A 21,766-nucleotide genomic window follows, 5' to 3' on the forward strand; every position below is an offset into this window, starting at 1 on the left:
GCTAGAATCTGTCTCTAGTACTCATGTGACTTTCTCCCCCGAGACTTTCAGAAAAAGGATTGTATGATTGGTTTCCCTGGTGTTCTGAAATTTTGCTCTTTTTTCTTTGCTCAGTTTTTCAACATATGTATTCTTTGAATTGTGGGATTTGTAGTTTTCCTTTTTAGTTTTGTTTTGTGAACTTCATTTCCCAGAGTTCTCTGTTTCTGCAGCCTTTTGTCTTCTCTGAAGGTCAGGCACTGCCATAACATGAGAGGTGAACTTGCAAATGCTTATAGAATTTTTCTTGCTGGTTTAGCAACAAGGGCTTTATTTTTTCTGTTTTATTTTTCTCTTGTTAATATGCATGTTTTACAGAAATGGAGGTATGGCTAAGCTGGGTGCTGTGGAGATCTTTAGAGTCAGGGGTTATCTTCAGATGCTGCCCCTTTCCTGCTGTAATGCTGATCTGATCTGTCTCCGTAGTGGTTTTTAGACTGTGTGTGAAATGTTAGTATATTTTTTGCAACTGTAACAGGGGAAACAAAGAACTGTAGATGTGGGACTTGGCAGGAGAGTGAAATGGAAAATTATTTTTAATTATTTTGTGGACTAGAAAGCATTAAGGTTAAGAATCATATTTTAAACATAAAAAGTCCTGTTTTTCAAGTGTATTTCTTTTCTTCATTAAATATTTATTTCTTTACATTTAGCCTCCCCTCACCCCTCAGTAATGCTTGCCACAAAATCTTTCTCTTTCATCTTTCACCACATTTCTCCAATACATCCCTTCCTCTTGGTCTTTGCCACTTACTGTCGCCTCCCACCTATACCACTGCAGACTCTGCCTCTCATCTTGCTCCCCTCCAGTCTGACCCAAATGCTGCTGCATAAACAAGTGTTCTCTCCCACTGCTCTCATCATGTCAGTCCCTTATCAAAGATCATGTCGCTGGCTTCTCTTCAGCTCTATTGATTTTAGGCACCTAAAATCTTTGAGGATCTGGGCATAATTGACCTAGATCAGGTCTTCACTACAGATCTATATTAGTATAACTACTTCATTCAGGAGTGTGAAAATCCACTTATACCAACCTAACCCCTAGTGTAGACAGTATTCTGTTGGCAGGAGACCTTCTTCTGCTTCTAGGGGGAGGTGGATTAACTATGCTGAAGGAAGAGCTCTCTCCCATCAGTTTAGAGCATCATCATTAAAGCAGCATTTTAAGTGTAGACAGGCCCTTAGATAGCTAAGTCCATTTTCAAAAGTGGCTTCTCTAGTTAGGACCAGATTTCTAAAGGGATGTTCGTACGGCTCAGCTGAGCAGACCAATGACTAGAAGGAGACTCCACTGGTTGGAAGGCATGAGATGCACTGTCCTGAGATGGGGGGTTCCATGACCACCACTCCCAAGAGAAGGAGGCGGGTGGTGGTGGTCGGGGACTCTCTCCTCCGGGGGACTGAGTCATCTATCTGCCGCCCTGTCCGGGAAAACCAAGAAGTCTGCTGCTTGCCGGGGGCTAAGATTCGCGGTGTGACGGAGAGACTGCCGAGACTCATCAAGCCCTCGGATCACTACCCCTTCCTGCTTCTCCACTTGGGCACCAACGATACTGCCAAGAATGACCTTGAGCAGATCACTGCGGACTACGTGGCTCTGGGAAGAAGGATAAAGGAGTTTGAGGCGCAAGTGGTGTTCTCGTCCATCCTCCCCGTGGAAGGAAAAGGCCTGGGTAGGGACCGTCGAATTGTGGAAGTCAACGAATGGCTACGCAGGTGGTGTCGGAGAGAAGGCTTCGGATTCTTTGACCATGGGATGGTGTTCCATGAAGGAAGAGTGCTGGGCAGAGACGGGCTCCACCTTACAAAGAGAGGGAAGAGCATCTTTGCGAGCAGGCTGGCTAACCTAGTGAGGAGGGCTTTAAACTAGGTTCACCAGGGGAAGGAGACCAAAGCCCTGAGGTAAGTGGGAAAGCGGGATACCGGGAGGAAGCACAGGCAGGAATGTCTGTGAGGGGAGGGCTCCTGCCTCATACTGAGAATGAGGGGCGATCAGCAGGTTATCTCAAGTGCTTATATACGAATGCACAAAGCCTTGGAAACAAGCAGGGAGAACTGGAGGTCCTGGTGATGTCAAGGAATTATGACGTGATTGGAATAACAGAGACTTGGTGGGATAACTCACATGACTGGAATACTGTCATGGATGGTTATAAACTGTTCAGGAAGGACAGGCAGGGCAGAAAAGGTGGGGGAGTAGCACTGTATGTAAGGGAGCAGTATGACTGCTCAGAGCTCAAGTATGAAACTGCAGAAAAACCTGAGTGTCTCTGGATTAAGTTTAGAAGTGTGAGCAACAAGGGTGATGTAGTGGTGGGAGTCTGCTATAGACCACCGGACCAGGGCGATGCGGTGGATGAGGCTTTCTTCTGTCAGCTCGCAGAAGCTACTAGATCGCATGCCCTGGTTCTCATGGGTGACTTTAATTTTCCTGATATCTGCTGGGAGAACAATACAGCGGTGCATAGACAATCCAGGAAGTTTTTGGAAAGCGTAGGGGACAATTTCCTGGTGCAAGTGCTAGAGGAGCCAACTGGGGGGGAGCTTTTCTTGACCTGCTGCTCACAAACCGGGAAGAATTAGTAGGGGAAGCAAAAGTGGATGGGAATCTGGGAGGCAGTGACCATGAGTTGGTTGAGTTCAGGATCCTGACACAGGGAAGAAAGGTAAGCAGCAGGATACGGACCCTGGACTTCAGGAAAGCAGACTTCGACTCCCTCAGGGAATGGATGGGTAGGATCCCCTGGGGGACTAACATGAAGGGGAAAGGAGTCCAGGAGAGCTAGCTGTATTTCAAGGAATCCCTGTTGAGGTTACAGGGACAAACCATCCCGATGTGTCGAAAAAATAGTAAATATGGCAGGAGACCAGCTTGGCTTAACGGTGAAATCCTAGCGGATCTTAAACATAAAAAAGAAGCTTACAAGAAGTGGAAGGTTGGACAAATGACCAGGGAAGAGTATAAAGATATTGATCGGGCATGTAGGAATGAAATCAGGAGGGCCATAATCGCACCTGGAGCTGCAGCTAGCGAGAGATGTCAAGAGTAACAAGAAGGGTTTCTTCAGGTATGTTGACAACAAGAAGAAAGCCAAGGAAAGTGTGGGCCCCTTAATGAATGAGGGAGGCAACCTAGTGACAGAGGATGTGGAAAAAGCTAATGTACTCAATGCTTTTTTTGCCTCTGTCTTCACAAACAAGGTCAGCTCCCAGACTGCTGCGCTGGGCATCACAACATGGGGAATAGATGGCCAGCCCTCTGTGGAGAAAGAGGTGGTTAGGGACTATTTAGAAAAGCTGGACGTGCACAAGTCCATGGGGCCGGACGAGTTGCATCCGAGAGTGCTAAAGGAATTGGTGGCTGTGATTGCAGAGCCATTGGCCATTATCTTTGAAAACTCCTGGTGAACGGGGGAAGTCCCGGATGACTGGAAAAAGGCTAATGTAGTGCTAATCTTTAAAAAAAGGAAGAAGGAGGATCCTGGGAACTACAGGCCAGTCAGCCTCACCTCAGTCCCCGGAAAAATCATGGAGCAGGTCCTCAAAGAATCAATCCTGAAGCACTTACATGACAGGAAAGTGATCAGGAACAGTCAGCATGGATTCACCAAGGGAAGGTCATGCCTGACTAATCTAATCGCCTTCTATGATGAGATTACTGGTTCTGTGGATGAAGGGAAAGCAGTGGATGTATTGTTTCTTGACTTTAGCAAAGCTTTTGACACGGTCTCGCACAGTATTCTTGTCAGCAAGTTAAAGAAGTATGGGCTGGATGAATGCACTATAAGGTGGGTAGAAAGTTGGCTAGATTGTCGGGCTCAACGGGTAGTGATCAATGGCTCCATGTCTAGTTGGCAGCCGGTGTCAAGTGGAGTGCCCCAGGGGTCAGTCCTGGGGCCGGTTTTGTTCAATATCTTCATAAATGATCTGGAGGATGGTGTGGATTGCACTCTCAGCAAATTTGCGGATGATACTAAACTGGGAGGAGTGGTAGATACGCTGGAGGGCAGGGATAGGATACAGAGGGACCTAGACAAATTGGAGGATTGGGCCAAAAGAAATCTGATGAGGTTCAATAAGGATAAGTGCAGGGTCCTGCACTTAGGACGGAAGAACCCAATGCACAGCTACAGACTAGGGACCGAATGGCTAGGCAGCAGTTCTGCGGAAAAGGACCTAGGGGTGACAGTGGATGAGAAGCTGGATATGAGTCAGCAGTGTGCCCTTGTTGCCAAGAAGGCCAATGGCATTTTGGGATGTATAAATAGGGGCCTAGCAAGCAGATCGAGGGACGTGATTGTCCCCCTCAATTCAACATTGGTGAGGCCTCATCTGGAGTACTGTGTCCAGTTTTTGGCCCCACACTACAAGAAGGATGTGGATAAACTGGAGAGAGTCCAGCGAAGGGCAACAAAAATGATTAGGGGTCTGGAACACATGACGTATGAGGAGAGGCTGAGGGAACTGGGATTGTTTAGTGTGCAGAAGAGAAGAATGAGGGGGGATTTGATAACTGCTTTCAACTACCTGAGAGGTGGTTCCAGAGAGGATGGTTCTAGACTATTCTCAGTGGTAGAAGAGGACAGGACAAGGAGTAATGATCTCAAGTTGCAGTGGGGGAGGTTTAGGTTGGATATTAGGAAAAACTTTTTCACTAGGAGGGTGGTGAAACACTGGAATGCGTTACCTAGGGTGGTGGTAGAATCTCCTTCCTTAGAGGTTTTTAAGGTCAGGCTTGACAAAGCCCTGGCTGGGATGATTTAACTGGGAATTGGTCCTGCTTCGAGCAGGGGGTTGGACTAGATGACCTCCTGAGGTCCCTTCCAACCCTGATATTCTATGATTCTATGACTAACCCCCTAGGTGGCCCACTGTCTAGTGGAATCTTCAGCCCTGAGTTGGCAGCTTTATGCTGCCTACGCTCCCTAGACTAGAGCATGGAGATAGTTAAGCACCTGCCAAAGGGATTTTCAGAAGCTGGCCAGGAAGTAAAATTTTCAGAACTGAGCAGGAACCACCTAAGCTATCCAGGAGTAAAATGCCAGGGGGAGGGGAGGGCAGAAGAGTGGGGCTTAAGCATCTAAGAGTCTGACTTGGTCCGATCGGCTGATGGGCCAGAGATAGGCGCCTCCGTCCACTTGGGATCCTCAGCCACAAACCTTCTCCTGGAGTTAGGCATCTAAACCAGGTCATTTGCTTAGGGAGCCTGTGCCCTAGCAACTAACCCCCTGCTTTCCACCCCCATTCATACTCCATCCCTCTCTTACCTCGCCTCACCCTACATTGCCCTGGGTCTCCTGCTCTCTTTTGTGCAGGTGCTGTACTGGCCACCCCTCCACCTAATGGTGGCCACCATCCGGCCCACCTGTTGCAGGGTCTGACAGGACTTAGGCATGCTCAGAGCACACCTACAGGATCAGGCCCTGTTGGCAAGATAGACATTCCTCCAATTAATTTAAAAATCCCAGTTCTGTGGCAGAGCCTCTGGGGCTTCAGCTTGTGCTAGGGCTCAGAGCAGCTCTTTAGCTGCAAAGTAGTAGCAGCCCTTAGGCTGCTTTGAAAATGTCAGCTGGTGGGAACTTATGCACCTAGATGGGTTAGGTGGCACCTGGGCTGAATCTTTGAAAATGTCCTCTGAAGTATTCAAGCATCTAACTCCCATTGAAATCCCTAAATACCTTTGGGGCTATGGGCCCATGTGCCTATCTGTTTGTTTAGCTGCCTAAGTCCCTTTAAAAATGTCAGCTGTCGGTCCCAGACTTGTAAACACATTTAGGGGAGGGATTTACAAGTCAGACTGAGGCCTGCTCTACACCTAAAACTTAGGCTGACCTAGCTGTGTTGCTGAAGGCTGTGAAAATCTTTGCGCCCTGAGCACTGTAGTTAGGTTGACCTAATACCCAGTGCGGACACGCCTAGGCAGACCGAGCTACTTCCTCTCAGAGAGGTGGATTACCTACATCATCGGTAAAACCCCTGCCGTCAATGTAAGTCATGGCTACTCTACATCGTCACAGCAGCAGGGCCACAGCTCTGCCACAGTAGTGGCTATAGCAGAGACAGTAGGTGCCTAATTGCCAATTCAGGCATCCAATATGTAGGTGCCACGAGCACTCACAAAATCCCTGCTCAGCTGCTGCCTAAAAGCCGGTGGGCGCCTCATGTCTCTAGGTGCCTAAGTTTCTGCAGTTAAAGTGTCTGATGCACCTAAATTTTGGTGGCTGGGCCTGGGCTCAGCTGCCTCAGCCCTGACCCTGACCAGCCGCTTGGCACCTAATTCACACCTAGGCCCCTTTAGGGTTCACAAATGAGTTATTTCCTCACCTATCTCGCTTGCGGGGCCCAGTTGGGTAGATGTGAACTCAGTGGGCGTTAGGCGCCCAAAACCTTTGAGGGTCTGGGCCTTAGGCCTTGCAATGCTGAGCGGGGCAAGGCCTAATATCTTGAAAAATCCAGGCCAAACGCTTCAGATGTGGGTGCCTAAAATTAGGTACCTAAATCCAGACTTAGGTACCTAAGGAAGTGGTCAAATTTTTAGTGATGCTGGACAGCTGCAACATCCATTGACTGTACCTGGCACTCAGCACCTACCTTTGCAAATCAGGCTCTTCATTTTAGGCTCCCATGCTGGCCCAAACTGATATATTTGGTGTTTAGTGTGAATTACAAATTCTCTCCCTGTTTTCGCTCCTCTTGTCTCCAGAAATCTCCAGGCAGTTCATCCCCTCCATTGTTTTATTTTGTTTTTTTAAATGCTCTTTGTACACAGGGAAATTTTGTAAATGCTCTTTGTACACAGAGTGGACAAAAATCTCCTGAAAATAGGGTGGACAAATGTCTCTCCTTGTGCCTTTGCTCCTCTGCGCTCTTTGACTCTTTCCCAACCCTATTGCCAAAGCAATCAATGCCTCTCCTGTCCCCAGATCAATTCCCCTCCCCCAGCCAATTTACATTGCTAGCTCTCCAAAATCCATTCTCCCCTCCCTCAGTCATTTCATGCTGTCCCCTACTGTTTGAGGGCCACTCTGCTGCCCCTTTGTTGGCCTCCATCTCCCAGCTGCTCCTCCTACACTGGGCCCCTCTGTTCCTAGCCCCCTCCAGAGCCCTGTAAGGGAGCAGCAACTCAGAGACACACCAAACCCAGGCCTTCCTGCTGCTAGAGAAGCAGCAGAGATAGGCCTCATTCCTGCCTCCCTCTCTTGCTCATATTGAGGGGGATGGTGCCCAACATGGCAACTGGCTTGGGAGGCAGCCTAGGTTGCAAACTCACCCACTAATTCAAGGCCTGTTTTGCCCAGGCTCTGTAACAGCCAGAGGCTCTATACTCTCCTCTACCAACAGGGCCTCTACCCTGAAGAGGAGGGAGACAACAGGGCGAGTCATCTCTGCCTTCCCTCATCAGAGGCAGTGGTGAGGAGGGGCGTCATCTGTGGGGAGGGGTTCTGAAGAATGGGGTTGCTGCTGTGGTGAGGGCTTTGCTCTGTGTGATGCTGCTTCTGTGTGCGCTGCTCTCCACCCCGGTTTGGAGACAACTCTGTGCCAAGAGCAGCAGAGCAAACTCCCACCTGAGGAGAAGCTGGGCTCCCAAACCAGGCAAGGCCGGTGGAGATGAGCTTGGCATACTTGGGGTTCTCTTACCCTATCTCTCCGCTGCCACTCTTTGTGCCCATCACATGTGCCTGAAAGGGATGCTGTCCACTTGCAACCCCGTATAAAGCCATGTTTTAGGTAGATTCTGGCTTTCCCCTGCCTGGGTGTCCCTTTAAAAAAGTCATAAAATGTGAAGAACTGGCCCCATCTCTTCCAAGTTTGCCCACTTGCAGGGGGGAGCTGCCTGTCAACCAAGGAGGAAGGGTGAGACCTATGAATAGGGCACAGGGCTGGGAGTCAGGAGTTCTGGTCTCGAGTGCCTGCTCTACCACTGACTCACTGCATGACCATGGAAAAGTTACTTCACCTCTCTGTGCCTCAGTTTCTCTAGCTGGAAAAGGAGGCTAATAATGCCTTCCTCGCAGGTGCTGTTTAATGAATTAACGTGTCCAAAGTGATTTGGGATTGTTGACTAGAAGGCAGAAGAGAAGAACAAAGTATCATTATCAGCATCATGAATTCCTCACAGTAGCCTAAGAAAAAATAACCTTGTCGTTAAGGAAGACCTCTGTGTTCCAAGGTTTAACTGCCATATATTCATCTTCTTGGGTCCTAGATGAGTATATACTGTGCTTTGAAGGTGCCGGAAGGTTGCAGAGCCCTCAGGCTCCACCATTACAGATCTCACTCCGGGGCCAAGGCCTCTCCAAACCTGGCTTTTGTGCCAGCCAGCCCTCCTCCAGATGCCGTGGAAGTGGAGGCATTGCAGCGCTTCTTTTCTCATTCCCAGAGGCTGTTGGTAATGACCGGCGCTGGAATCTCCACTGAATCAGGGATCCCTGACTACCGCTCAGAAGGGGTGGGGCTTTATGCCAGGACGGACAGGCGGCCCATCCAGCATACTGAGTTTCTTCGCAGTGCCAGTGCCCGCCAGAGGTACTGGGCAAGGAACTTTGTGGGCTGGCCCCAGTTCTCCTCTCACCAGCCTAACGCAGCGCACCTGGCCTTAAGAAACTGGGAGAAGCTAGGAAAGCTGCACTGGCTGGTGACCCAGAATGTGGATGCCCTGCATACCAAGGCTGGGAGTCAGCGGGTGATGGAATTGCATGGCTGCACACACAGGTACGCTACAGGGTTAGGGAAAAGATGGTTAATGCACAGGTACCATCTTATGGGTGGGAGGGTAGCTTACGAACGGGTGTGGTGTTATGGGGGGGCACAAGGAATTATGTAAGGATGTCATGTTACTACACAGGTGGGACAACATAAAGGTGCTACTTGACTGCGGGAGAGGTGAGCACAGAATTGCTATGCTATGGCGGGAGGGTGGCTAATCCACAGATGCTGTTTAAGGGGCAGAACATCTTTTGCCCGGGTGCTCCCACGTTTCACACACCTTTCATGCAGTACTGTTTGACTCGTTTCCCCTTTAATCTGTTATCATTAGGATCTTCTCCTTTTCTGTCATATCTAGAGTCCTCTCAGCGAGGGCAAGAAGGGGAACAGAGACCATGCGTGTGCAGGGAAAGGTAAATGGGGCTGAAATCAGTGTGTTGTGCTGGGAGCACAGAAGGTGGACCTGTCTGGAGACAAGAAGTGCAGCAAGGATAGTACATACCACAGACATTGCATACTATACGTAAACAGCACCACTGCCGTGCAGCCACTTCTTGGGAGGGAGAGCAGCACTCTGCACCACAGAAATGGAGGGGGGATTTTAGCCAAGGCCACTTACCAAAAGATCCCAAGGTACTTTAATGTCTACACAGCACAGATGGGACCACAATGTTTGGAGGCCCTGTGGGAAAGATCTGCACACACAGTAAACAGCCTGGCAGCTAGTTTCTCTGCCTTGGAAGGATGCTGGGCTGAGTTGACACTGTTGGAAGTTGAACCTGTGGTGATATTTCAGAGCAATGCTAAAACCATGAATCCCCCCACCCCGCTGGTGAGGATGGAGGTGGGAAGTAGGTAGAGGACTTAGGCCTGGCCTCCACTGCCACTTTACAGCACTGACACTTTCTTGCTCAGGGGTGTGAAATCCCCACCGCCCGAGTGATGCAAGTTTCAGCGCTGTAAAGCACTAGTGTAGACAGTGCACCAGTGCAGGTAGCTACTCCCCTCGTGGGGGTGGTTTTTTTATAGCACTGGTGCCGCGGCTACACAGCCACGTTAACGTTGCTAGTGAAGACATACCCTTAGATCTCTTCTTGAGTAATTCTGACTTTCTAGAGCAGTGGTTTTCAACCTTTTTTCATTTGTGGACCCCTACAAATTTTGAATGGAGATGCAGACCCCTTTGCACTTCTTAGACATAGTGTGTGGACCCCAGGAGTCCACAGACCACAGGTTGAAAACCACTGATTTAGATCACATATTCTTTAGAACCCACCGGCTCCCATGGGGCAGTTTCCTTCAGGGTCATAGTTAAACACAGAGTTGTGAGGTCCATATTGGGCCTTCCAGACTTCACGCAGGAATGATTGGTAACATTCTCTGGCCTGTACTATGCAGGGGGTCAGATTAGATTATCACAAATGGTCCCTCTGGCCTTAAAATCTTTGGATCAGTGAATTGCTGCAGCCCAGTGGAGATGGGGCCCTTTGAAAGACCATGAACTGTGTTTCAGGGTTCTCTGCCTCGGCTGTGGAGAGCAAACTCCCCGCTCTGAGCTTCAGAAGTGCTTTGAAGTGCTGAATCCCACCTGGACAGCTGAAGCACATGGCATGGCCCCGGATGGGGATGTCTTCCTCACAGAAGAGCAGGTGCATAACTTCCGTGTCCCGGCCTGCAGCAGATGTGGTGGGATCCTGAAGCCAGATGTGACGTTCTTTGGGGACACAGTTAGCCGGGAGAAAGTGGACTTTGTGCACAAGCGCCTGGCTGAATCAGATTCCATGTTGGTGGCAGGATCCTCTTTGCAGGTAACTGCTCATATCTCCTGTCTGTATTCCTATTTTTCTGGGCTACTGTCTCTGCAGTGGTCCCTGATCCCATAATCTGGGACCACCATCCCTCTTATCTGAATCCAGTCTCCAGAATTTCCTAGTATTTTGTTCTACTGTCTTTATAATCTGGCTTCACAGCCATCCCTGTGAGGTACCTATAATGTGCTTTTCACTTCAGTGCCAGTCGGACTTAGCCATTTCCCAGATACTGATCTGATCTGCCTATGCTATCCCAGATATACTTTCTTAATCTCCACGGTTGCCCAGGTAGCCCTGTTATCTACCTGACTTTAGATGCAGATTAGCCCTGCAAAGATCACAATCCCACTTTTTCTTGCCCAACTCTTTTGTCTTTAGCACCCTATTAAGCCTGGTGTAAAAGATCAGTGCTGCAAAATCCCTCTTCACCCCCACTTCAGGTTTTCCTTTGAATTTTCTAACATATTCCTCTCACGCCCTAGTGTTATGGGAATGGCAACCTGAAATAACTTTGTCTCTAGTGTGGGGAGGTTTATACATTATCCAGGCTGGAGACCTGCAGGAAGCAGACTGAGATAGAGCGTTCTCTGCCTGGAGAGAACAGAGTTGCAAGTGAATTAATTCCTCATTAGACTGCTGAAAGAAGTTGAAGAAGATGAGGGAGCAGAGAGCCTTCACCTGCATTCTGGAACAGCCCTGCTGGACAGCTTCCCTTCTTTGCTTTGCCATCTTTTTTTCTCCCTGAGCTATTTCTTGCCTGTGTTGTTATTTATCCTGACTCTGAGCCCACCACTTAACCTGGGAAAGTGTCTGGGACACAGTTTGCATGAAAGCTACTTTACAGAATAAAGCTGCACTGTAAAATGCTCACACACATCTCAAGGGCTGACGTGAGTGGGTAAGGCTGAGGCTGTTGAGTTCCAGTCCTCACCTCTTCAGGATATTTGGGGCCCAACTGCTGCTTGAGCTTGAAGTGAAGTCATAATCCTGTCCCTGGAAGCGATCAAGGTCTCATGTTTATCCCCAAATGGGCAGAGGAGATAGGCCACAAAGGTGGAAGCATATAAGCAAGACTCTATGATAACTAGCTAGGGGTGGCAAGGAAAGTCACAAAAACCATTGAAGGGGGAATATTTTCCACAGTATTGAAAATCTTTCCTCTGTTAGGAGTTAAGTAGCAGCTGCTCCCATCCTGTGCAGATTTGAAGAAAGAATCTAGTACTTGAATGAAGAGTAGCTTATATAGCATTTTTCTGTGTAGTGTGTATCTGCAAATACACCAGAGGGAACAATCATGTCCCACCATTGGGCAATGGCCTATGTGGACTGGTTCTTTCTATAGCTCTTCCTTTGTCCAGGCTCCACATCACTTTGTTTCTTTGTGTCCCTGCAGGTGTACTCTGGTTACAGGTTTGCACTTGCTGCCCATGAGAAGAAGCTGCCAATTGTGATCATTAATATTGGACCCACAAGGTCAGATCACTTTGCATCCATGAAACTGAATTCCCGGTGTGGGGAGTTGCTGCCTTTGATTGTCCTGCGGTGACCCAGTTTCTAGTGTTAGTGAGCCAAGCACCTGCACCCACCCAAGGTAAGTACCCTGTTCATGGTGAGTAAACTCCCCAGCCTTACCTGTGACAAGCTGACGTGGGATTGTCAGTCACACCCACTGAGCAGCAGGAGGTCCTTGGACACCCATCAAATGCTGAGCACTTCTGGCAGGATAGGGACTAAGATCAGCCAAGCAAAAAAGCCATCCCAGTAACAGGTGCCAACACTTGATCATATAGTTTCAGCTCTGACTGATGCAGTCCTGATGGGGAAGGCTGACTGCCTACAAATTAATTAACTTAAATAAAGGAGCTGAGCACCCTTAATTCCCATTGACTTCTTTGGGTTTGAGAATGGCTCCCAGGATGCTAATCCTTCCAGAGAATGGGGTGAGAGGAATTTTCAGACTTGACTCGTCTCATCAGTTTTCTGGTTTCTTTGGGTTCCAATCAGATAGTTACTTTAACAAGGCAGTTAGCAGAAAGCCCCCAGGGAGTGGCTGCAGGGTCATAGAGTGGCTGATCAGCACATTGTTGAAACTTTGTGTCAGGACATTAAAAAAAAAGTGACTTACCAAGGCCCATTGTGCACTGTGATTTTTAGTGCAAAGTTTACAGGATGTGGTAATACAAAAACTCTGCCGCGTAGGATTGCGCACAGCTAATTGGGCACTGATTTTTAAAGTATCAAGTTCCAACTGGGTGCGATGGAAATACAAATAATAAGCAACATAAATCAGTTTCTTTTCCTCATATCGTCAAGTGCTTATTGACCCATCATAATCTCTTAAGAGGGGCTATTTTAACCCAGCAGGCAAACGGAGGTGAGATCTAAAGGTGCATCTTTTGATGAGACCAGCAGAGGACAGCAATCCATCATCCGTTCCAATCAGATCAGCTTTCTGCACTGAGCCATGGTCTCCATTTACCTGGAAGCAGGATGGGTGGAAAGCACCTGGTATGAGATTCTCTCGGCCCTACCTGTCCCTAGAGTCTACTGTGCCTCTGCTTTGCCTTCACTACAAGGTGCTGGGACACGGTGATCAGACTTTTGTATCTCCAAACCAAGACACTTTTCTTACAATTGGCACCAGGAGGAGAGTTGGGGAAGGGGAGCTTGGAGGAGGGATAAGACAAATTGGAATGGGGGGGAGCACGGAGCTGAAGAGGGTTTTAGCAGCTGGGGGATCTAATGTCAGAAGAAGGTGAGAGGGGACGGCATAAGACAGGCCCCGTGAAGCCGGAACTCTGCTCTCCCAGAGCTGGGAGGAACCTGTATTGGGAAAAATGTTTTCAGCAGAGAAGTTGAACAAGGGCACCTGCTAAATGCATCTGCTTTCCAGAGAGAGACTTCTTTGCGGGGTGGGTTATCAGCTGAACAAGTCCTCCTCTTCGAGCAGGGAGAAGGCTGAGCATTACGGGGCCAGAGGGAGGTGCTGTACAGTTTGGCAGCTCCCTTGGCTCCTATTTGAACCTTAAAAAAAAAACCAATGACTGGGATATTGCTGGAGTTTCACTGAGTCAGCCTGACCAGAGCTGCTCCTAACTAAGCTATGACCTTCTCTGGAATGCGCAGCTGGGAGTAGGGTTTTCCGTGTGTAATTAAATTTAAAAATTGCTTACAAGATTTATGGTGCCACTTTGGAATTTTTCCTCTCCTATGAATCAGTCAAGTTCATGCCTGGGTCAGATTCATTTTTCCGTTTCAGAAATTCAAGCTGAAATTATTAGCACTAGATGAAGCAAAAGAGTAATACGATGATACCTGCACAAGAGACCACCCTGATGAGGGAACTGTCTGTCTCAACAGGCCACCCTAAAGTATCCCCATCCCTCATTTTGCCCCACCACTAAGAGAAAATCCACCTCTGTTAAGCTACCAATTTCTGTTGGTCCCTTAAGATGTATTTTGCTGTATACAGATTGAGAGGCAGAAGTGTGCGCTGGGCAAACATTGGGTCTTTGAGCTGACCTGCATGCTATAAGGGGGTTTCAGTGTTGTGATGAGTTCTTAAGATTCCATTAGGATGCAGATTAAAATGCTCCAGTGCCATCTTCAAGGGCAGTTTCCTACAGTAACCATCCAAAGAGAATAATAATAAATGCACAGGGCCAGGACTGCTGTGGTCACTTGCTGAAAGGACACTACCTCTCCAAGTAGCAAAGTAGGGAAGGCTGCTTATGGGACACAGAGGTTTTCCCTGCTTATGCACTTGTTCAAATCCAGACGAGGACAGCAGTAACTAATAAGCTAGGGGAGACCCTGCTACACATGCCACCATCTGAAGTGAGGTAGCTTAATGTCCCCCTACCACAGACCACCAGCTCTACATAAACGGGGACACCTTTGCAGTGAATCATAGGTCTGTTTGCTGATGCTCACAAGTATCATGCCAGCTCTGGCCTATTAGAATTGCCCCACCTGCCAAAGCTTCCCAAGCAATCAATCAGCTATTCTCTTTGTACTATCATCAAGGCTCCTACACAGCGGAGTTCTCACCCACAGTCAAGGAGCTTGCATGGAACTTTTATTCATGTAGCAATTTTCCATATAGGAAGAGACAATTATGCTCCCTTTGGAGGGGAACTGGGGCCAGGTTTCTCATTATCCATGTCATCTTCTGAGCCACCTTGAAACTTGGACAGCATGGGAGTGTCAAAAACAGAAGGTGTGGACTTCATGTCAGAAGGGCCTGCCTTTTGGGGAGAAGGCTTGGGACTGTTCCCAGGAGGCCTAGAACAAGAAAACATTTCCAGTGAGGATAGCCAGGGAGAAGTAATGTGATGGGTAGCTAACCTCTTTCACCTATCCTTACTTGTTCAGTACCAGCAGCTGAGCACTGGTGAAAGGAGTCACAGCTCCCCTCAGGCATTACTGATAAATTAGGCTAAGCCACATTCCTCTAATGGTTTACATGAGGTACATATAAATATATAGGAACAGCATGGTATGGAATGAATTCCCAGTGGTCAGAACCTACCTGCACAGTGTATGATGGTATACAAATGCTCTACAGCCTCTTCACTACCACTACACTTCCTCTTCTCCCGCTCCCAACCAAGGATCTGATCATTGCAGAGTCAATCCTCGAAACTGCATTGCTTCATTTGTTAGCACTCTTATGCAATGGACTTTAACCTTTTCCTCCCTATGGAGGTTCTTGACCAGTACAAGGCTGAGACGATGGGATTCCTTCTTTCTGCTGAACCTGATCCAGCACTGCTGAAGAGGAAGCTTCGCCATCATTGACTTCAGTGAGAACAGGATCAGAGCCCTTCATGTGTAATCAAATTCCCCTTTCCTCCCCACAAAAGGAGATCCCACAGTGAGCCAAAAGGCCCTTCCCCAAGGGCCATATTCTCATCCCTTTCTCGCATGAAGCAGCGCCTTCTGCCATTTCTTCAATGGGACTGTTTGTGCAGTACAGTTCTACTCAGAAAGAACAAGAAGATCAAAATCTGGCCCTGAGATAGTGGGTAACTAATGAGACCTACCTTGAGAAACAGGTGTACCTCAGCTTATTGATGTGGTTACCAGCCTGGAGCGAGGCATGAAAGCCACCAGGGTTCAGCACTATAGGATGCAGATCGATCATGCTGTTGGAAGACAAGGCATTCAGGAAGAGAGCTAACACTCACTGCAGCTAAACTGAGCAGTGCCCTGTTGTTCACCCTGGTTCTCTGGGGACAAGTGGAACCTGTGGGGGGAGATGTAGTAGTCCTATAGGAACAGACAAGAGGGAAGAGATCCCTGTGTCACACTGACCAGGCTGCAGGAGGAGCAGCATTACAGGGGCTGAAGGGCATCAAATGAGTTTTCAGCCCACACCTGACAAGTGCCTGCTTCCCTCCAACTCCATCACAGGTTCACTTTCTCCCTCACCCCATCACCTATAAGGAAGTGGGGATGTGCTTCCTCTCTTCCTTGCTTTCTCATCCTCTCCTAGCCCTGGTCTACACTAGGACTTTAGGTCGAATTTAGCAACGTTAAATCGATTTAAACCTGCACCCGTCCACACAGTGAAGCCCTTTATTTCGACTTAAAGGGCTCTTAAAATCGATTTCCTTACTCCACCCCTGACAAGTGGATTAGCGCTTAAATCGATGTTCCCAGCTCGAATTTGGGGTACTGTGGACACAATTCGATGGTATTGGCCTCCGGGAGCTATCCCAGAGTGCTCCATTCTGACCGCTCTGGACAGCACTCTCAACTCAGATGCACTGGCCAGGTAGACAGGAAAAGAACCGCAAACTTTTGAATCTCATTTCCTGTTTGGCCAGCATGGCAAGCTGCAGGTGACCATGCAGAGCTCATCAGCACAGGTGACCATGATGGAGTCCCAGAATCGCAAAAGAGCTCCAGCATGGACCGAACGGGAGGTACGGGATCTGATCGCTGTTTGGGGAGAGGAATCCGTGCTATCAGAACTCCGTTCCAGTTTTCGAAATGCCAAAACCTTTGTGAAAATCTCCCAGGGCATGAAGGACAGAGGCCATAACAGGGACCCGAAGCAGTGCCGCGTGAAACTGAAGGAGCTGAGGCAAGCCTACCAGAAAACCAGAGAGGCGAACAGCCGCTCTGGGTCAGAGCCCCAAACATGCCGCTTCTATGATGAGCTGCATGCCATTTTAGGGGGTTCAGCCACCACTACCCCAGCCGTGTTGTTTGACTCCTTCAATGGAGATGGAGGCAATACGGAAGCAGGTTTTGGGGACGAAGAAGATGATGATGAGGAGGAGGTTGTAGATAGCTCACAGCAAGCAAGCGGAGAAACCGGTTTTCCCGACAGCCAGGAACTGTTTCTCACCCTAGACCTGGAGCCAGTACCCCCCGAACCCACCCAAGGCTGCCTCCTGGACCCAGCAGGCGGAGAAGGGACCTCTGGTGAGTGTACCTTTTAAAATGCTATACATGGTTTAAAAGCAAGCATGTGAAAGGATTACTTTGCCCTGGCATTTGCGGTTCTCCTAGATGTAGTCCTAAAGCCTTTGCAAAAGGTTTCTGGGGAGGGCAGCCTTATTTCGTCCTTCATGGTAGGACACTTTACCACTCCAGGCCAGTAACACGTACTCGGGAATCACTGTAGAACAAAGCATTGCAGTGTATGTTTGCTGGCATTCAACCAAAATCCATTCTTTATCTCTCTGTGTTATCCTCAGGAGAGTGAGATATAATTCATGGTCACCTGGTTGAAATAGGGTGCTTTTCTTCAGGGACACTCAGAGGAGCCCATTCCTGCTGTGCTGTTTGCCTGTGGCTGAACAGAAATGTTCGCCGCTGTTAGCCACAGGGAGGGGGGAAGGTTGAGGGGGTAGTCACGCGGTGGGAGGAGGCAAAATGCGACCTTGTAATGAAAGCACATGTGCTATGTATGTAATGTTAACAGCAAGGTTTACCCTGAAAGAGTGTAGCGACTGTTTTATAAAATGTGTCTTTTTAAATACCGCTGTCCCTTTTTTTTTCTCCACCAGCTGCATGTGTTTCAATGATCACAGGATCTTCTCCTTCCCAGAGGCTAGTGAAGCTTAGAAAGAAAAAAAAACGCACTCGCGATGAAATGTTCTCCGAGCTCATGCTGTCCTCCCACACTGACAGAGCACAGACGAATGCGTGGAGGCAAATAATGTCAGAGTGCAGGAAAGCACAAAATGACCGGGAGGAGAGGTGGAGGGCTGAAGAGAGTAGGTGGCGGGCTGAAGACAGGGCTGAAGCTCAAATGTGGCGGCAGCGTGATGAGAGGAGGCAGGATTCAATGCTGAGGCTGCTGCAGGACCAAACCAGAATGCTCCAGTGTATGGTTGAGCTGCAGCAAAGGCAGCTGGAGCACAGACTGCCACTGCTGCCCCTCTGTAACCAACCGCCCTCCTCCCCAAGTTCCATAGCCTCCACACCCAGACGCCCAAGAACGCGTTGGGGGGGCCTCTGGCCAACCAGCCACTCCACCACAGAGGATTGCCCAAAAAAAAGAAGGCTGTCATTCAATAAATTTTAAAGTTGTAAACTTTTAAAGTGCTGTGCTTAAAGTGCTGTGTGGCATTTTCCTTCCCTCCTCCACCACCCCTCCTGGGATACCTTGGTAGTCATCTCCCTATTTGTGTGATGAATGAATAACGAATGCATGACTGTGAAGCAGCAATGACTTTATTGCCTCTGCAAGCGGTGATTAAAGGGAGGAGGGGAGGGTGGTTAGCTTACAGGGAAGTAGAGTGAACCAAGGGGCGGGGGGTTTCATCAAGGAGATATTGTGGAGCACACAGCAAGCAGTAATAACAGTGGGAATATTGGTTTCGCTGAGGTCTAAGCGAGTCAGTAAACTGCGCCAGCGCGCCTTTAAATGTCCAAATGCACATTCTACCACCATTCTGCACTTGCTCAGCCTGTAGTTGAACAGCTCCTGACTACTGTCCAGGCTGCCTGTGTACGGCTTCATGAGCCATGGCATTAAGGGGTAGGCTGGGTCCCCAAGGATACATATAGGCATTTCAACATCCCCAACAGTTATTTTCTGGTCTGGGAATAAAGTCCCTTCCTGCAGCTTTTGAAACAGACCAGAGTTCCTGAAGATGCGAGCGTCATGCACCTTTCCCGGCCATCCCACGTTGATGTTGGTGAAACGTCCCTTGTGATCCACCAGAGCTTGCAGCACTATCGAAAAGTACCCCTTGCGGTTTATGTACTCGGCGGCTTGGTGCTCCGGTGCCAAGATAGGGATATGGGTTCCGTCTATAGCCCCACCACAGTTAGGGAATCCCATTGCAGCAAAGCCATCCACTATGACCTGCACATTTCCCAGGGTCACTACCCTTGATATCAGCAGATCTTTGATTGCGTGAGCTACTTGCATCACAGCAGCCCCCACAGTAGATTTGCCCACTCCAAATTGATTCCCAACTGACCGGTAGCTGTCTGGCGTTGCAAGCTTCCACAGGGCTATCGCCACTCGCTTCTCAACTGTGAGGGCTGCTCTCATCCTGGTATTCATGCGCTTCAGGGCAGGGGAAAGCAAGTCACAAAGTTCCATGAAAGTGCCCTTACGCATGCGAAAGTTTCGCAGCCACTGGGAATCGTCCCAGACCTGCAACACTATGCGGTCCCACCAGTCTGTGCTTGTTTCCCGAGCCCAGAATCGGCGTTCCACAGCATGAACCTGCCCCATTAGCACCATGATGCATGCATTGGCAGGGCCCATGCTTTCAGAGAAATCTGTGTCCATGTCCTGATCACTCACGGGACCGCGCTGACGTCGCCTCCTCGCCCGGTATCGCGTTGCCATGTTCTGGTGCTGCATATACTGCTGGATAATGCGTGTGGTGGTTGATGTGCTCCTAATTGCCAAAATGAGCTCAGCGGCCTCCATGCTTGCCTTGGTATGGCGTCCGCACAGAAAAAAGGCGCGGAACGATTGTCTGCCGTTGCTCTGACGGAGGGAGGGGCGACTGACGACACGGCTTACAGGGTTGGCTTCAGGGAGCTAAAATCAACAAAGGGTGTGCCTGTACATCAAGGAGTATTTCAGGCAGGACTGCACGGAGGTTCCAATAAGAAATGGTGCACCAAAGTTATCGTTGTTATTGGAACAAGGAGGTTAGCCTGGCCTCTGATTGATACATGGCTAGATTAACCTCGCTGCACCTTCTCTGTGACTGACTGCAGTGTGATCTAGACAGGGGAGGAGGAAAATGAGTACAAAACAAATCTGGTCTATTTCTTGTTCTGACCCACTCCATCTATCCTTTACATCTTTGGCTGGCAGCAGACGGTGCAGAAGGACTGCATGCCATCCACATCTCATGGCTGCTTGGCAGAAGATGGTACAGTACGACTGCTAGCCATCTTCATCTCTTGCCTGCCTGGCATAAGATGGTACAATACGACTGCTAGCAATCCTCATCTCTTGCCTGCCTGGCAGAAGATGGTACAGTACGACTGCTAGCAGTCCGTATCGCCTGCCCGCTCACCATAAGACGGTTCAATAGGACTGCAGGACTAAAGAGAATGACCTGGTCAAGTCACTCCAAATTTAGTCCCTGCGCCCATGTCTGCCCAGGCGCTCCCAGCCGACATAGCCAGGAGCACCTCGGACACGACGAGGACGACTACCAATCGTATTGCACCGTCTGCTGCCAGAAGGCAATGGGTTGCTGCTACTGTGCAGCAAAGCCGTACCACGTCTGCCAGCACCCAGGAGACATAGGGTGACGGTTACCTGAGCTGGCTCCATGCTTGCCGTGGTGTGGTGTCTGCACAGGTAACTCATGAAAAAAGGCGCGAAACGATTGTCTGCCCTTGCTTTCACGGAGGGAGGGAGGGAACGGGGGCCTGACGACACGTACCCAGAACCACCCGCGACAATGTTTTAGCCCCATCAGAGTGCTCCATTGTGAGTGCTCTGGACAGCACTCTCAGATGCCCGATTGTTTGCCATTGCTCTGACGCTGGGAGGGGCGCTTACAGGGTTGGCTTCAGGGAGCTAAAATCAACAAAGGGGGTGGCTTTACATCAAGGAGTATTTCAGGCAGGACTTCACGGAGGGTTCCAATAAGAAATGGTGCACCTAAGTTATCGTTGTTATTGGAACAAGGAGGTTAGCCTGGCCTCTGATTGATACATGGCTAGATTTACCTCGCTGCACCTTCTCTGTAAGTGACTGCAGTGTGATCTAGAAGAATGAGTCCCCTAGACAGGGGAGGGGGGGAAGCAAATCTGGTCTATTTCTTGTTTTGATCCACTCCATCTATCTTTTACATCTTTGGCTGGCAGCAGACGGTGCAGAAGGACTGCATGCCATCCACATCTCATGGCTGCTCGGCAGAAGATGGTACAGTACGACTGCTAGCAGTCCGTATCGCCTGCCCGCTCACCATAAGACGGTTCAATAGGACTGACTGCAGGACTAAAGAGAATGACCTGCTCAAGTCACTCCAAATTTAGTCCCTGCGCCCATGTCTGCCCAGGCGCTCCTGATCGACCTCACAGAGGCGACCAGGAGCACCTCAGACATGACGATGACGGCTACCAGTCGTACTGTACCGTCTGCTGCCACAAGGCAAGGGGTTGCTGCTACTGTGTAGCAATGCCGTACCGCGTCTGCCAGCATCCAGGAGACATAGGGTGACGGTTACCTGAGCGGGCTCCATGCTTGCCGTGGTATGGCGTCTGCACAGGTAACTCAGGAAAAAAGGCGCGAAATGATTGTCTGCCCTTGCTTTCACGGGGGGAGGGAGGGTGGGAACGGGGGCCTGACGATATGTACCCAGAACCACCCGCGACAATGTTTTAGCCCCATCAGGCATTGGGATATCAACCCAGAATTCCAATGGGCAGCGGAGACTGTGGGAACTGTGGGATAGCTACCCACAGTGCAACGCTCCGGAAGTCGACGCTTGCCTCGGTACTGTGGAAGCACTCCGCCGAGTTAATGCACTTAATGCACTTAGAGCATTTTCTGTGGGGACACACACACTCGAATATATAAAACCGATTTCAAAAAAACCGACTTCTATAAATTCGACCTAATTTCGTAGTGTAGACATACCCCTAGCCAGTACTGACCCTCCCCAGTGCCTCAAACCTCTTTTGGTTCATTGTCGACACCCCAGCCCAGTGGTGCTTCAGGTCAGTGTTCGAAGCTGTTGCTCTGTCCATCTATTGGAAATAAA

General features: G+C 49.3%; 1 protein-coding gene across 6 annotated transcripts; it reads left to right on the top strand.

The window, feature by feature from the left end:
* The first annotated feature begins 213 nt into the window (after positions 1–213).
* SIRT4 (sirtuin 4) lies at positions 214–18,169 on the top strand. 6 transcript variants are annotated; one of them, XM_073312681.1, is made up of 5 exons: positions 214–256; positions 8,420–8,751; positions 10,259–10,553; positions 11,950–12,147; positions 12,918–13,733. In XM_073312681.1, exons 2-4 carry the CDS (start codon positions 8,432–8,434, stop codon positions 12,100–12,102), a joined length of 768 nt encoding a protein of 255 aa, XP_073168782.1. In that variant the 5' UTR covers positions 214–256; positions 8,420–8,431; the 3' UTR covers positions 12,103–12,147; positions 12,918–13,733. The 6 variants fall into 6 exon arrangements, 5 of the variants coding, with proteins under 5 accessions (XP_073168782.1, XP_073168780.1, XP_073168779.1 ...); XM_073312679.1 differs by having other exon boundaries at positions 216–256; positions 8,246–8,751; XM_073312678.1 differs by having other exon boundaries at positions 235–256; positions 8,055–8,751.
* The last annotated feature ends 3,597 nt before the right edge of the window (positions 18,170–21,766 follow it).

Source organism: Lepidochelys kempii, chromosome 15 (assembly GCF_965140285.1).
Source record: "Lepidochelys kempii isolate rLepKem1 chromosome 15, rLepKem1.hap1, whole genome shotgun sequence".
Classification (NCBI taxonomy): domain Eukaryota; kingdom Metazoa; phylum Chordata; order Testudines; family Cheloniidae; genus Lepidochelys; species Lepidochelys kempii.